Source organism: Scomber scombrus, chromosome 7 (genome assembly GCF_963691925.1).
Source record: "Scomber scombrus chromosome 7, fScoSco1.1, whole genome shotgun sequence".
Classification (NCBI taxonomy): Eukaryota; Metazoa; Chordata; class Actinopteri; order Scombriformes; family Scombridae; genus Scomber; species Scomber scombrus.
Window position 1 is genome coordinate 17196447 of NC_084976.1, and position 13692 is coordinate 17210138.

The following is a 13692-nucleotide window of genomic DNA, read 5'->3' on the forward strand; positions in this document are numbered from 1 at the left end:
TTACTAGTACTCTGTAACTTATTACATTTCTAAAGTAACCTTCCCAACCCTGATCATGTGTAAAGTTTATGATATTTTGTTATTATTAAACAACATAGGTAAGTCAACTTTGACACCTGTTGGAGAAACGTAAATTATCATAGGTAGAGAGGCTTAGAATGCGAAGAAAAAAAAACACATTCGTCTGCCACGTACTAAACTGTGGATCACCTGAAAGGAGGGAGGGGGCAGGTAGAGAGTCACGTGGTCCCACAGGTAGGTGCACTACAAAAACGAGCAATGATCAGCCATTACTCCGCGATGGTGACTGCGGGAGGCTTCACGTAACATTTCACACGCAACGAAACCCGGATTTACTGAGCTCACCTTTGCGCGCAGGTGTGAAAGTAAAGGTGTTCGTACCTCTCGTCTCCCGCGCGTGTCTCCTCTCCTACTCTCAGTCGCTGTCCTGTAGTTTTGTGTGGTATTAGTTTAGGTTTTTGTGTTGTTTTTGTGTTCAAATGACGGAGCAGGTAGACTACCTGGTGGTGGTGTTGGCCGCCACATCTGGCGCGAGCGGAGAGCTGCTCGGGTCCGACGAGAAGGAGCTGGGGCAGTTGGTTTGGCAGCTGGTGGATATAAAGAACAAAAAGGTAAAAACACTCAAACTAGACATTTAGATGATTATCACAAGCAGATAATGTGTTTGTTACTTTGAATAAAGTAGTGGACTGGTAAAGTATAAATCCAGAAAGTCACATTAATGTGTATTAGATTGTTTATAAATGATTCATATGTAGGTTTCCTCTCGATACATTTCTGTTGTAATAACATCTATAGCTTGAATATATAGTCTTATTAAGTATATTGATAGGACACAAGTCATTTCCTAATGACTGTCAGGTATTTTACAGACTCCTACTGTTGTCGTTCTTCTATGTGATAATATCTATTTAATAAGAGTTTTTTTTTTTATCACAGCCGTTTCACACTATATCAGCCTGTGAGTTTTTCTATATAGGCAACCATTTAAAGACTGACGTGTTTTTTTGTTTGTTTGTTTTTTTGTCTGAACCAGTTGGGCAGGGTGAATGAGCTCCTCATTAAGCCTGACCTCTCAGACTTGTCAGGGGAGAAAGAGGAGGAGGATGTGGTGGAGGAGAGTTTGGAGGAGGAGAATGGATCTGGAGCAGATTGTGTCTTTACAGCCACGAGCCTTGAGACAGCTTTAAATCTGGTAATAATGTATTTTAAAGTCACTGGAAATAACCTCTTATGCCCTTTTTATGTAGTAATTATTAATACAATGTACTGATACTGACTGTATCTGAAGTTACTTTAGGAATGTAAGTTTGCATTTCTTTTATAAATGTTTGACTCTTGTCTTCGCAGTTTCATCTAAAACTGACTAATGAAGTGAACAGCGCTGGCGCAGGCACTTCTGTATATTTGTGTACAGACGGGCAGCTCCACATCCGTCAAGTGATTCACCCCGAGGCTGCGAGCAAGGTGAGTGATCGAGCTGGGTGGGTGAACGCCTCACAGCAAGGGCGGATGTTCACTCACTGCTGCATGAACCTTTTGGCACTCTCAAAGCCACAAAGGGATGTGTTGTGACAGCACTGCGCTCCTGGTTAAACTTCATCTTATGGGAAAAGTTGATCTTCGGCAGAGTCACTCATGCAAACCTGTCTAATTGCACACGCCCATGCACATACCGTACCTGTGCAAAACACAGTGCTGCGCATGAAATTCTCCCACATGTCCTAAAGTGTTTTACAGGCCGGAGCCATGAAGACAGCTCCGCATACTCTGATGGCTTGAGCAAACATCAATATGACGGCAATAAAATGGCAGCTGTCGATGGTGCACATGTTCACATCCTTTATTTAATTTCTTCCCTCTCCAGAACATCCCAGTCCCAGACTGTTTCTACTCTTTCTTTGACCTACGGAAAGAGTTCAAGAAGCACTTCTCGTCATCGGACCTCAAAACTTTGAATGTACACATCATGGCAGAGTGTATCCTTTAACATGTTTACATTTGGTGTGCAGGTGACATTTATGTTCTGACTCTTTCACTCGGGGGATTTTGGATGTTTTTTTTGTTATTTCTGTGTATGTTCAGCAATGTATTGAACACATATCACACTCAAAAACACACAACAACACACATATTAGAAATTTATAACCCATGGGGTGTTGGCTGCCTGACTAGAGGTTTTGAAATGCAAATAGGGAAACAATGGCAGCACCTTACTAAGCTCTCAGTGACAAGAGTGTGTGTTTAGCCAACATGGCAAACCCAACACCCACTGGAACAGGAAAACTAACATCTCTCCCTCTATCTATTGCTTTGCTCTTTATCTGTCTTTTTTTCTCAGTTTTTCAACTTCTTCTCATGCACTTTTTTCATGTAACATCTCTCACGCATCCATATATATGGATTGTTTGCTTTCCTTGACGGTCTCCTCCTCAGCTCTTTGCATACCTGCTGACGTGCCGGCCATGTGGGGCCCCTCAGCCACATTGGATTCATCAGCCGTATTGCCCCCAGAAATAGCTGTACAGCAGGTCCAGATTATGGGCAACATCATCCTGGCGATGCTTTCTGAGCCATTTAGTGAGTACCACATATGATTTTACACAATGAGACTAAAGGTGAAATGTGAGGATCTTTTTAGTTTGACAGAACAGCTACCGTGAGATAATAATCAGGAAAATTAGAGCACATTTTCTGTGTTTAGTACAGAAAATGTGTTTATTTGAATATGTCCCATTTGTCTATGTGATAGGTATATTCCACTATTTTCTGACATTTTATAGACCAAACAATTAATTTAAAAATATATATATATGGCAAACAATCGATAATGAAAATAATTGTTTTATACAGCACATGAGTAAACTGCTTTTTATATTATTTTCTGTAAAAGGAAACCTCAAGACTTTTGACAGTTACCATGTTGATTATAAAGTACCATATGTTGTTTTTTAGTTTCATGCTGTCATTTTTTATTTCAAAACGCAGTCAACTTGATTGTTTAATTGCGCTCCCATTTCAGGCCACACGTTTTCCAACCCAGAGAGAGTTAGTGAGAAGTTTGAGACCGGCACTTGGTAAGTAAAGTTTGCTCATGACAAATATTCTTTTTGTCCTCAAGCTCTGAAATCAACTCCTGAGTCCACTCCTGCTGTGCTAATTTCTATATGTGTGTGTGCGTGTGTGTGCCTGTGTGTGTGCAGCAGTAAGATGGAGAAAGTGTGCAACAACACAGTGATCAGAGCCAGAGGGTTGCCATGGCAGTCGTCTGACCAGGATATTGCTCGATTTTTCAGAGGACTTAACATTGCCAAGTATGTTGTTGACACTAATTTATGTAGTATTCCACTCATCATATATACTGAAACCTCTCTGAAACCTGCTGTTGAAATTAGGTTGTTAAGGTGTTATAAAGCTCTATATGTTGTTTATGTTGTGCAGAGGAGGGGCTGCGTTGTGTCTTAATGCTCAGGGGAGGAGGAATGGAGAAGCCCTTGTTCGTTTCGTCAGTGAGGAGCACAGAGACCTGGCGCTCCAAAGACATAAACACCATATGGGCAACAGATACATAGAGGTAATCGGTCTGAACCCAGTTAGCGGTCATAAACTAAAGAAATCATCCATTTTACCGCCCATCCCCTAAACTTTTCACCTGCACCTTGTCCACTCACAGACTTAATTACCCACCTTGTTACCTTCTAATTGCAGGTTTACAAAGCAACAGGAGAGGACTTCCTGAAGATAGCAGGAGGTGAGACATCAAAAACATGTATACTATAACTTATGTCACCAGCAGCAGCAGAGGCATATAGTTCAAACTCTCTGTGAAGTCACATTATTGATGGTATTAACTTTGTTGTGTGTTTCTGCAGAATATAGTTAGATGTCCAGGATGATTTTGATAGTGATGCTGTGGTTTCAGGATGTGTTTCCTTTTATGAGACATGATTTAATGCTTATGATGATTTTCAAACAAAAGGAAAATTATCCTTCTGATTGATCGGGTGCATGTAATTTTATCAATATATTTTCTTATATTTAAAGCACAATATCAATCAGATAATAAATTCATTAAATTATAGTCAGCATGCATCTTTTAGGGAAAAAGCAGAACTTGCAGAAAAAAGCAGGAATTATGACCAAACTTCAGTGTGACTCTTTGCGTCTTTCAGGTTGGCAATAAGTTTGTCATCAAAGCAAACGTTGTCATTTTATCTGCATTTTAAAGATGTTACTCATGTGTTGAACCCCTCCCCAAAAACAACAAATGATCTTATTAATATTTAGTAGATGTACTAATACAGTACAACACAAATCACTCAAAATCATGAAAGAGTAATTGTTCTAAATGTTCTAATCAAACATGGAATAAAAGAAAACACAGTATCCTGCTCACAGACTGTTGATAACCACAGTGTCATAATTTTGTGTTTATTTACAATTTAAAATGTTTTTGTGTGTCTGTGTTTTTGTGTGTGTGCCAGGTACCTCCAACGAGGTAGCGATCTTCCTGTCCCGCGAGGACCAGATCATAGTGAGGATGCGAGGTCTCCCTTTCACCGCCACACACGAGCAGGTCCTTGCCTTTTTCTCGCCGGGGGAGGGTCTTAAAGAAACATGTCCGGTCAGCGGAGGGAAGGACGGCATCCTATTTGTTCGCTACCCAGACGGGCGTCCCACTGGAGACGCCTTTGTGTTGTTCGCCTGTGAGGAACATGCTCAGTCTGCTTTGAGGAAACACAAGGAAATCCTGGGCAGGAGATATATTGAGCTGTTCAAAAGTACAGCAGCAGAGGTTCAACAGGTATGTCAGGGTGTCCGCCTGGATGTGGGTGTGTTGCTTTGTACAGCGTGTTCTTGTGCGCAGTGGATACATTGATGTGTTTGTTTGTAACTTAACACCATCAGTATTTGTCCCTTAATTTTGGTTTTAGAGAGACTTTTGATCTCTGTTACCTGAAGGTTTTCAGGAATTCTGTGTTTGCGTGCACACAGTAGAGAGTCACAATGTGGGTGTGTTTCTTTGCTCCTCAAGTTATTTAAATGAAATACTGAGGCAAGGCTTAAGGGTGGGGACCTGCATAACAAGGTTGACTGTGTATGTGTTTTTGTTTCCCTTTAAGTACACAGAGTTTCTCTGTTGTCCTGTCTTTCTTTGTTTCTCTCTTTGTCTCTCTCCTTCTCTCGTGAGATGAACACATGTGGACTAATTTTCTTATCTTTCTGGGCTGATAAGCTTACGGCCCACACGCCTATCTATGCAGAGGCCTTTCCTTATGTTTTTAAGTATGACAGTCTACAGCCAGTTTTATTGGTCCTCTCCAGAAATGCAAACATGCTTGTGTCCTGTTGGCAACAAGCCATGAACGTCAACTTGTCTTTGTTGTGCACAAGAAGTCTGATAGAAGGTGGCATACATTTCCTTAATTTTTGAACTTTAAACATTGATAATAAAGTATATATAATTAAGGTATTTTTTCTTAAAACATTTCCAAGGAAGGGGAGAAATGCCTCCCTAAACTTTACTTAATGGAAAGTAATTTGACTAAGAAAGCAGCTCTGACTTCTTGACAGCTTTCGTCGCATGCAGTATATTTAATTTGTGTGTATTTGTGTTTTAGGTGTTGAACCGGTACTCATCAGCCCCACTAATCCCTGTTGCTCCTGCCCCTTTGGTGTCAATGATGCCTGCGGTGTCTCTTCTGCCCCCTCCTGGCGGTGTGCGGGACTGTCTGAGGTTGAGGGGGCTGCCATACACAGCGAGCATAGAGGACATCCTCGCCTTCCTGGGCGAGTTTACACACGATATCAGACCACATGGTGTGCACATGGTCCTCAACCAGCAGGTACATGCAACAACCACACAAATGAAATTACTGACACACCCATGGACGCACACGCTTTCTGACACAAAGTTGCAGCGTAACGCCTGACTGTCTCTATTTCCAGGGCCGTCCTTCAGGGGACTGCTTCATCCAGATGACCTCAGCTGAGCGGGCAATTCAGGCCTCACAGCGGCTCCACAAGCATGTAATGGCCAGCCAGCGTGGGGCAAACAGCCGCTACGTGGAGGTGTTTCCCTGCAGCGCCGAGGAGATGGGCCTGGTGCTGATGGGAGGCTCCCTCTCACACACACATACACACACACACACCCGGAGCAGGAGTGGGACAGGGCTAAGCCCGCCGCCATGTAAGTCCAGACGTAAGTGCTGCTGGGAGCTGGGGGTGCTTCGGGACTGCAGGGTAGGTGGGCTCCTGCCGTGGGCAGGGTTGCTGGGTTTTCTCCAATCTAGAACTGTGGGAGGATGGGGACAACTGGTCTAACCAAGAGGGTTCAAAATTGTGTGTATGAGAGAGAGTTCACTTATGTGTGTGTTTGTGTGTGTGGGTACCTCTTTGTAATTTAGCGTGATTCATTTACTAGTCTGCATGCACTGAGAAACCGTTTATTCTTTAACTTTGACCTGTGTTCACACGCTCTGATTGAATCTTGTAGATCATGTTTTCAACAGCATGTTTGTTATTCATTCTTAATTGTGCACCCTTACCACTGCTTAAGTAATCCATAAAGATCTGAAAGGGTTGGAAAAGTGTAAGCAACACAGCTGTAGTCCCAATTAGCCCACAGTATGGCAATATGGCTTACAACTCTCCAGTCTTATCAGATTGGTAGTGGTGGTTGTGGGATACAACCTCAGTGGAGCGGCGCACCTCTGCCGTGTGCGTCTCCTGTGCTTATCCAATCAGTGGAGCTGTGGGAAAGGTGGGCAGAGCTGGTGCGTAGAAATGTGCTTTCAACTCCTTGACTGTAGTTCTTCACTCGTAGTTTTCAAAAAGAGGTAAACATTACAATTTAAAGCATTGAAAAAGTGGTCTGATGTTTATGAATTGTTTGAAATGAAGCGCAAATGTTCAAGTGAAAGAAAAAGGTTACACTGAGGTATTCACGGCTGGTGATGTGGTAGTAGTGAGGTCATATTAAGACTCTTGTTGAGAAAAAAAACCCCAGAGCCTGTAGCCAGGAACATATTTTGGTGAAGGGAAAGGGTTCAGGCAGCAACACAAAAAACTACCAATAGGCCTAAAATGTCATGGACCATGCAAATAAATTTGGTCTTACCACATATTGTATGACTTTATGTTCTGCAGATATGATCTGAGATCAAAGCAATGTCTCTGTTACAATAGTAAATGTTTCATAGGCGCATAATTTCAAACCATGTTCATCTATTTGACTTTTAAGCCAATCAAAAGTGGTACCTGCCAAGTTAGGAGAGAAGAGTGACCCACATGTGTGAAGAGTGAGCCGCAGTGGAGTGCAGCTCTTTCTTTAATGAGCGCACATCCATCATACATTTCACGTGTCAGGAGCTGAGTAATGTTCGTCATTGTTTGAAAGTTTGCATGAGCGTCTCTCTGAAACAAACAATGACCAGACTTCACCGTCATGACTCTGTGTCCTCTGTTGCTGTTTGTCTGGTTTTAAGTCTTTTGTCTCTCTCTGTTTTTCTCCTCTCCAGGTTTATCTCCACCATCTTACTCCTTCACCCCTGCTCCACCTGTCCTGCCTACAGAGGCTGCTTTATCCCTCTACCCTCCCCTTGGGCAGGTGTTGCTGACCCCTCGTCCCCTGCCTCCAGGACATGCCTACTACCCTAGTTCAGCTCAGCTTTACATGAACTACACAGCCTACTACCCAAGGTAAATACAGTTATCTATTTTTACAGATGACTAGAGACAGCTGCATGCTGATGTAAAAATATAGATCTTCATGTGATGCATTTCACAGATTTTAAAAGCTTCACAATATGTATTTTAAAAATGAAGACGTTTTTTGATCTAGTTAAACACCCTTAATATTGATTAATGGGATGAATATGAGTTTAACTTTTTCAAAGATATTTTTGGGGCATTTTTTCTGTTATCGTAAAGCTGATGGTGTAGATTGGAAACGTGAAGAAAGAGAAGGAGAGGTTCGACATGCAACAATGGTTGCTGTCACAATTGAATTGGGGACATTTACAGTACATGATATCAATTTTTTTACCACTTTAAAGTACATTTTGTAATCTACTGATGTTGATAAAAGCTCTAAAACATTTCATTATATTCAGTTCATCCATAAAGCTCACTCCTAATGCAGGAGCTTGCTTCTTTCCCCAGAAAGGTGTATTGTCAAATCAGAAGTGTTTGCTAATTCGTTGTACACGATAATCACATTTTCCCACATAAAATGAACCTCTTCAGAGCCATTATAAAGAGATTTAAGTAGATTGAGATAGATTTAAGAATCAAGGGACTTCCTCTCTCTAAACCAAGCCTATTAGACAGTGTTTACTTGTGGGCTGTGCTATGCTGAATAAGAATCCTAAACTGGCATTGTTTACATGTTTGATTTTCTGAGCCTCCTGTTTGCACAGGTATTAATTATTATGGTAACGTGTAGAGCGCAAGTACACTAAAACATGTCAAGATAGTCTTTACGCTCAGTGATTACATGTTATTTAAAGTGTTGAATCCTTTAAAACAAAAACTTTTTACTGCAGCATTTTTTCACATCGTCAAACTTTTAATACAAAATAACACAAAGGTCTTCATTTGGGCTGCTACACTGACAAAAATACTGTAGTTTGGTGGGTTTTTTGTACTTTTATCTGGTATATCTTTGTTTTGTTGTATTTTTTGTTTGACACTAAGAGTCTCTGGTTTAAAGTGGGAAAGAGGAACAGTTTGTGTTTGGTTGTATCTTGCCAAGGAGAAAGGGTGGGACAAGGGTAGTTAATAACTGAGCACTGTGATATCAGAGAACTTGGTAAACATCAGTGACCTCTGTTTCTCGCTGTTAAGCCATGTGTCATTGAAAGCAGGTCATTTATAGTCGACGCCCAAACTTACTTCCAGCCTTATGATTCACTTGTTTGTTTGCTGAGAAACATGCACCTTTCAAGACTTTTATGTTGCTTTTTAGATATTTTTAAGATAACAGCATGTCTATATCACCTCTCCTTTTTTTTCTCCAGCCCACCTGGCTCTCCTACAACTGTAGGCTACTTCCCCTCCCCCCCATCCCTGTCCTCCCCAGGGGGGTTGGTGCGCATGCCAGGTATGACCTACAACAGCAACGGAGTCAAAGACCTCATTAATGCAGTGCAGGGATACCAGGTAAGACACACTTCTTTATAAATGTTATATGCTTAATAATACAGTTCCTATGTTTGAAAATCATCTTGACTTCAGAGTTCACACACCCTTCTGTAGGATTCAAGTGTTGTATTCAAATCTTCTTCTGTTGTGGGTGTGTATTGTCAGGCATCCACTGTGTTTGCCCAGAGGCTATCAAACTAGTTTATCCTGTCTACTCTCCCTCTTCTGTCACACACATACAACACTGCTTGCTTCGACTTGAATTGAAGGAACTTGACTCTTATTTAAACTTGGAGGAGAGTGAATTAAGAGACACCTCCATGTTGGAGATTACAGGTCCACATGGCCTTTTAGGTTAGTGTCTATGGTTTATTGTCTCTCAGCCCCCTGTCTCTTTCATTCCTCCCCCTTACCCACACCACAGTATGCCCCCGAGGATGCTCTCATGCACGCCCATGGGCCCGTGCATGCTCACGACCCGACCAGGACATTGCTTACGCAGCCCAAAGAATGGGTGTGTATTTAAGGTGTCTGAGGCAGGTGGCAGGTAAGGACTGGCTGAGGGCTCAGTTAGGGGGATTTAGCAGTGGTTGTAGCTGTGGCTTGGGTCTCAACTGGTCACTGTGGGATAAAGGGCTCAACACGACCGCAACATGTTCCCATTTGGACTAGGAATTTTCCACTAACCACATACAGTAGAACAATTTTGATTGGGTTGAGTGGTTAAGTGAAATTTCTTGGATTTTAATCAATCCTTGGGTTTTATTTTAAATCATTTTGATGGGCTGCTGTTCTCTGAGCGACTCTAGGACCCTTTTATTGCAGTTGGTGTAATTTGATAGCGGTTAATACATTCCTGTCCTCTAAAGACGTCTTTTATGGGGTACAGCAATAGCCAAGAGGGATAATTGACCGTTAGCTAACTACCTAATAGTAATTGTCCAATGATAGCTTAACAACCGCAGCTATGCACTACAGGCCTGTCAAGCTGTAGATTTCCTAAAATTGTGTGCAAGGGGCTCTGTGCTCATCATCTAACGTGTTTGGAGGGTAATGTCTTCTTAAAATCCCCTCTCTAAAACAAAAAACATGAGGGCAAAATTTAAAAGATGGATTTAGAATAGAAAAATCAGCTCTAAAGTAAGCATTCCCAGATAACAAGCTCACTACTTACAGTAGAGAAATACCTGTTCAGAAGTGGAACATTCACTCTGAGATGCAACAGGCTAAGCAGAAGTAGGTCATACAATAGGTCTGTAACAGTTAACTGATTAGTTGATCAACAGAAACTTAATCAGCTACTATTTTGATAATCAAATTACCTTATTAGTAAAATATCAAACATTATCTGGTTACAGAGTCTCATAAGTGATACATGATAGTAAACTGGATTTTGGAATGTTGGGCAGACAAAACATAGAAATAGTTATTTTGGGCTTTAATAATGGACATTTTACACTATTTTCTGACATTTTATAGACTAAATAAGTAATTGATTAATTGAGAAAATAATCAATAGTGAAAATAATAGTTGCAGCCCTAAACAATATTGTCTCTGTCCTGCTCTTTTTGCTTTGGGGTTGATATTACAGCAACTCCTGCAACTGTCACACTCATCGGTTATTGATCATACTCCAATCTCTCTCTTGCTTTCAACCATCTCACATCATTTTATGGTTTAAATTAGCCTACGCTAGCTAACCACAGCTAATAAAATCAGGTAGCGACAGTCGTCTTTTCAGCTGACAAAAGTATGGTGGTCAGCTAGAAATGGTTTCTTCCGTGTAAAATCAAAGACCTGTTGGTAAATTAGCATGGTAAACTGCATATGTGTCGCGCCAGAATGAAAAGCTTGACAGGCGTAGCTTCAGTAACTAAGGTGGGACTTGGTGAATGGTCATTTGTTGGTGTTGTAGCTAGTATAATAATGCCGTAGTTGGGTAATAACAGGTGTAGACTTAAGGCAGTTGAGAAGGTGATGGGTAAAGTCTGGTGCTGGTGTAAGGGCTTTGAATTTGTCCCTTTTTTACACTGATATAACACTTCTCTGTCACTGTCTTTCCTTTCTTCCCCACCAAATCTTCTACCTCTCCTCCTCTAGAGGCCCGCGGAGTCCGTTTCTGTCTTGAACAGCAGTCTGATCGGTCAGTCCAGCGGAGGTGATGCTCCTCTCATGTCCCTCCCCGCTTTCATGACCAAGCCAGCGGGACAGTACCTGGACCTGACCCTGCTGTAGGGTCACACATGTACACATATACAACAGTCATTTGACAATTTGATATATGTGTAAACACTTGTAATGTATTGTTAGGTTTTTAAAAAATAGTCTTTTAGATGTGTTATTTATATCTTTAAGAACCGAAATTAATGTATTTTATACCAAAATCATTGTGGCCTTAGCCAAAAATAGCAGTTTTGTCTTATATTGCACATTGTGTATTTTAAAAGCTTTATAGAGATTTTTTTTTAAACATGTTACGATATTATAATCACTAGGATATATTTGCTAGCCAAACTAGAGAAGAAATACCTTGTAACAACTGAGCTAAATCTTTTCTTTAAGCTTCTCTGTGAAGAATGAAAGTGTGTGTGAGTGTGTTTGAGTGTGCAAAAGATGAGAGTGAGTATTATGCATGGCTGTGTCAATATGTTTTAATACTTAATCTGTTTATGCAATTACATTTTATGTGTTTATATACATTTGATACAGTACACAGTGATTGTATTGGAAGCTTTAGTGCATGAAGAAGTTAGTAGGTAAAACTTTAAGATGTTTACATAATGCCAAATATCAATGCACTGCTAACCAATAAGACTACTAATGAATATAATAGCAGTATCTTTGAATTATAACACGTTACACTGTGAGTTTGTCGAATAGTTTGATCCTTGCATCAGACTTCACTTACAAAAATGTGACATCTCAGTCTTCATTCGCCCCCTTCCTTTATTCTTTCATGCAAACGCTATATGAGTTTGTTTCCATGTTGTGTAATGCCAATGTTGTCTTGCCTTTTGTTTTGGATTCAAACCTGAACAGAGGACCGTCCCCGCTTCTCTATAACTTAACCTAAGAGTAACCTAACGGCTTACAGAGTGACCTTTAGGAGCCAGAGGTGGTTTCTTAAAGATTTTTTTGCATACTTGCATTCATCAGTCCCTCACACCTTCCTTGTCTTCTTTCCACAATCTACGCTAATTTCAGGGAATACCATCTAATAAACTGAATGCCCTGTAAAAAGTTTTTTAAAATCCATCTGTTTTGTAGATTGATCATTTGTAAATGGAGAGTTGAGAAGGAAAGGAAATGAAAGACACCTCTAACATTTATTTTGTGAATTAAATTGCCATTTGTGCCCTGTAATGTTACTGTTTGGGCTCATTGTCCTATAGTAGGACGTGAACTTCCTGCTCAGGACGTCCTGCTGCGGCCATGCTGAAAAACAATAAACATAAAGTGAAATTAGCCGGTCTCCAGCTTTTTGATCTCACTGTTTGCTTTCATTAAAGTGTAGTCACAGTGATGTCTGTTCTTTGGGAGGATTTGTGGTGTGCAGGAGCATAAGCACACAGGTGGGATTGGTGATGACAGAATGTGGCTGGAGATAAAATTGTGGGAACTCCTACACTGTCGTCACTGAATAAATCTGCATTTCTCACACACACACACATCAACTAGGGCAAAGAAACTATTGTCACTTGGACACAGCACATTATCTGAGACGATGGCCTTTTTCACAGGGTGGAAAACCGAAGAATAGAGCGTGCAGGAAGGGGGAAGAGAAGGAGGAAGGCAGACAAAACCATGTCAGACCCCCTCAGGGCAGATTTGGCATTGTGTAATACAATCTTGTGTACCCCACCCAACTAGATCCCTTTTAAACACGCTCATTCTCCCACTCACAGAAACTTGCTCTCTGAACCAGCATAGCAACATCCTAAGTATCTGTGCAACAAAGCCCAGAATACCTGTTCCCCTCTGTAACTGTTATCACTGCACTGGCAGACTTTAGGAGCAAATATTTATTAGTACAGAATCTGTTGAGCAATTTTAATCATTTACTAAAAAAAAAAGTCAAAAAGTGGTGAAAATGTTGCCATAAGTGCAACTGTTTTAACCTAGTTTAAATATCTAACATGACAATTTGCACAAAAGCATTGAAGTGCAGCATATCAAAGATTTCAGGAATTACAGGAAATGAAAGTATATTAAGTATAATCTAAAGGATATTAGGGACTGTTTGAAAATTATTTGCAAGAGAATAATTTTATGTTGTTGGAAATCCTCCTTTCAAAGATTGGGTTGAATTGATTCGAACCAGTTTACTTATAGATAGTCTAGAAGAGGAGATATGTGTACTGAATTATAGGATCAGCTTCTTTCCCCATTAAATGTATATATTGTTTATGCATGATGCCTACAATGGGACTAATTTTTCATGGATTTTGTATCTTGAGTGCTCATCTGCTGCTTATAGATGTTATCTGTATTTGAAACCGTGTCTGAGTGGACTGATCTCGATATCC

The 13692-nt window shown here is 40.7% G+C and overlaps 1 protein-coding gene across 1 annotated transcript; it reads left to right on the forward strand.

The window, feature by feature from the left end:
* The first annotated feature begins 500 nt into the window (after positions 1–500).
* On the forward strand, positions 501–11401 carry esrp1 (epithelial splicing regulatory protein 1). Its single transcript, XM_062422582.1, has 16 exons — positions 501–632; positions 1058–1216; positions 1372–1488; positions 1889–2000; positions 2458–2601; positions 3044–3098; positions 3225–3335; positions 3463–3595; positions 3730–3772; positions 4506–4825; positions 5643–5867; positions 5971–6223; positions 7542–7722; positions 9042–9183; positions 9590–9679; positions 11267–11401. The coding sequence occupies exons 1-16, from the start codon at positions 501–503 to the stop codon at positions 11399–11401; spliced, it is 2352 nt and encodes a 783-aa protein (XP_062278566.1).
* Positions 11402–13692: the final 2291 nt, after the last annotated feature.

Bases quoted from the DNA above. Each gene is read 5' to 3' on its own strand.
- esrp1 (XM_062422582.1), top strand. From the start codon at position 501: ATGACGGAGCAGGTAGACTACCTGGTGGTGGTGTTGGCCGCCACATCT. The intron at 2,602-3,043 runs GTGAGTACCACA...CTCCCATTTCAG, and splicing joins GATGCTTTCTGAGCCATTTA to GCCACACGTTTTCCAACCCA. The intron at 9,184-9,589 runs GTAAGACACACT...CCCACACCACAG, and splicing joins ATGCAGTGCAGGGATACCAG to TATGCCCCCGAGGATGCTCT.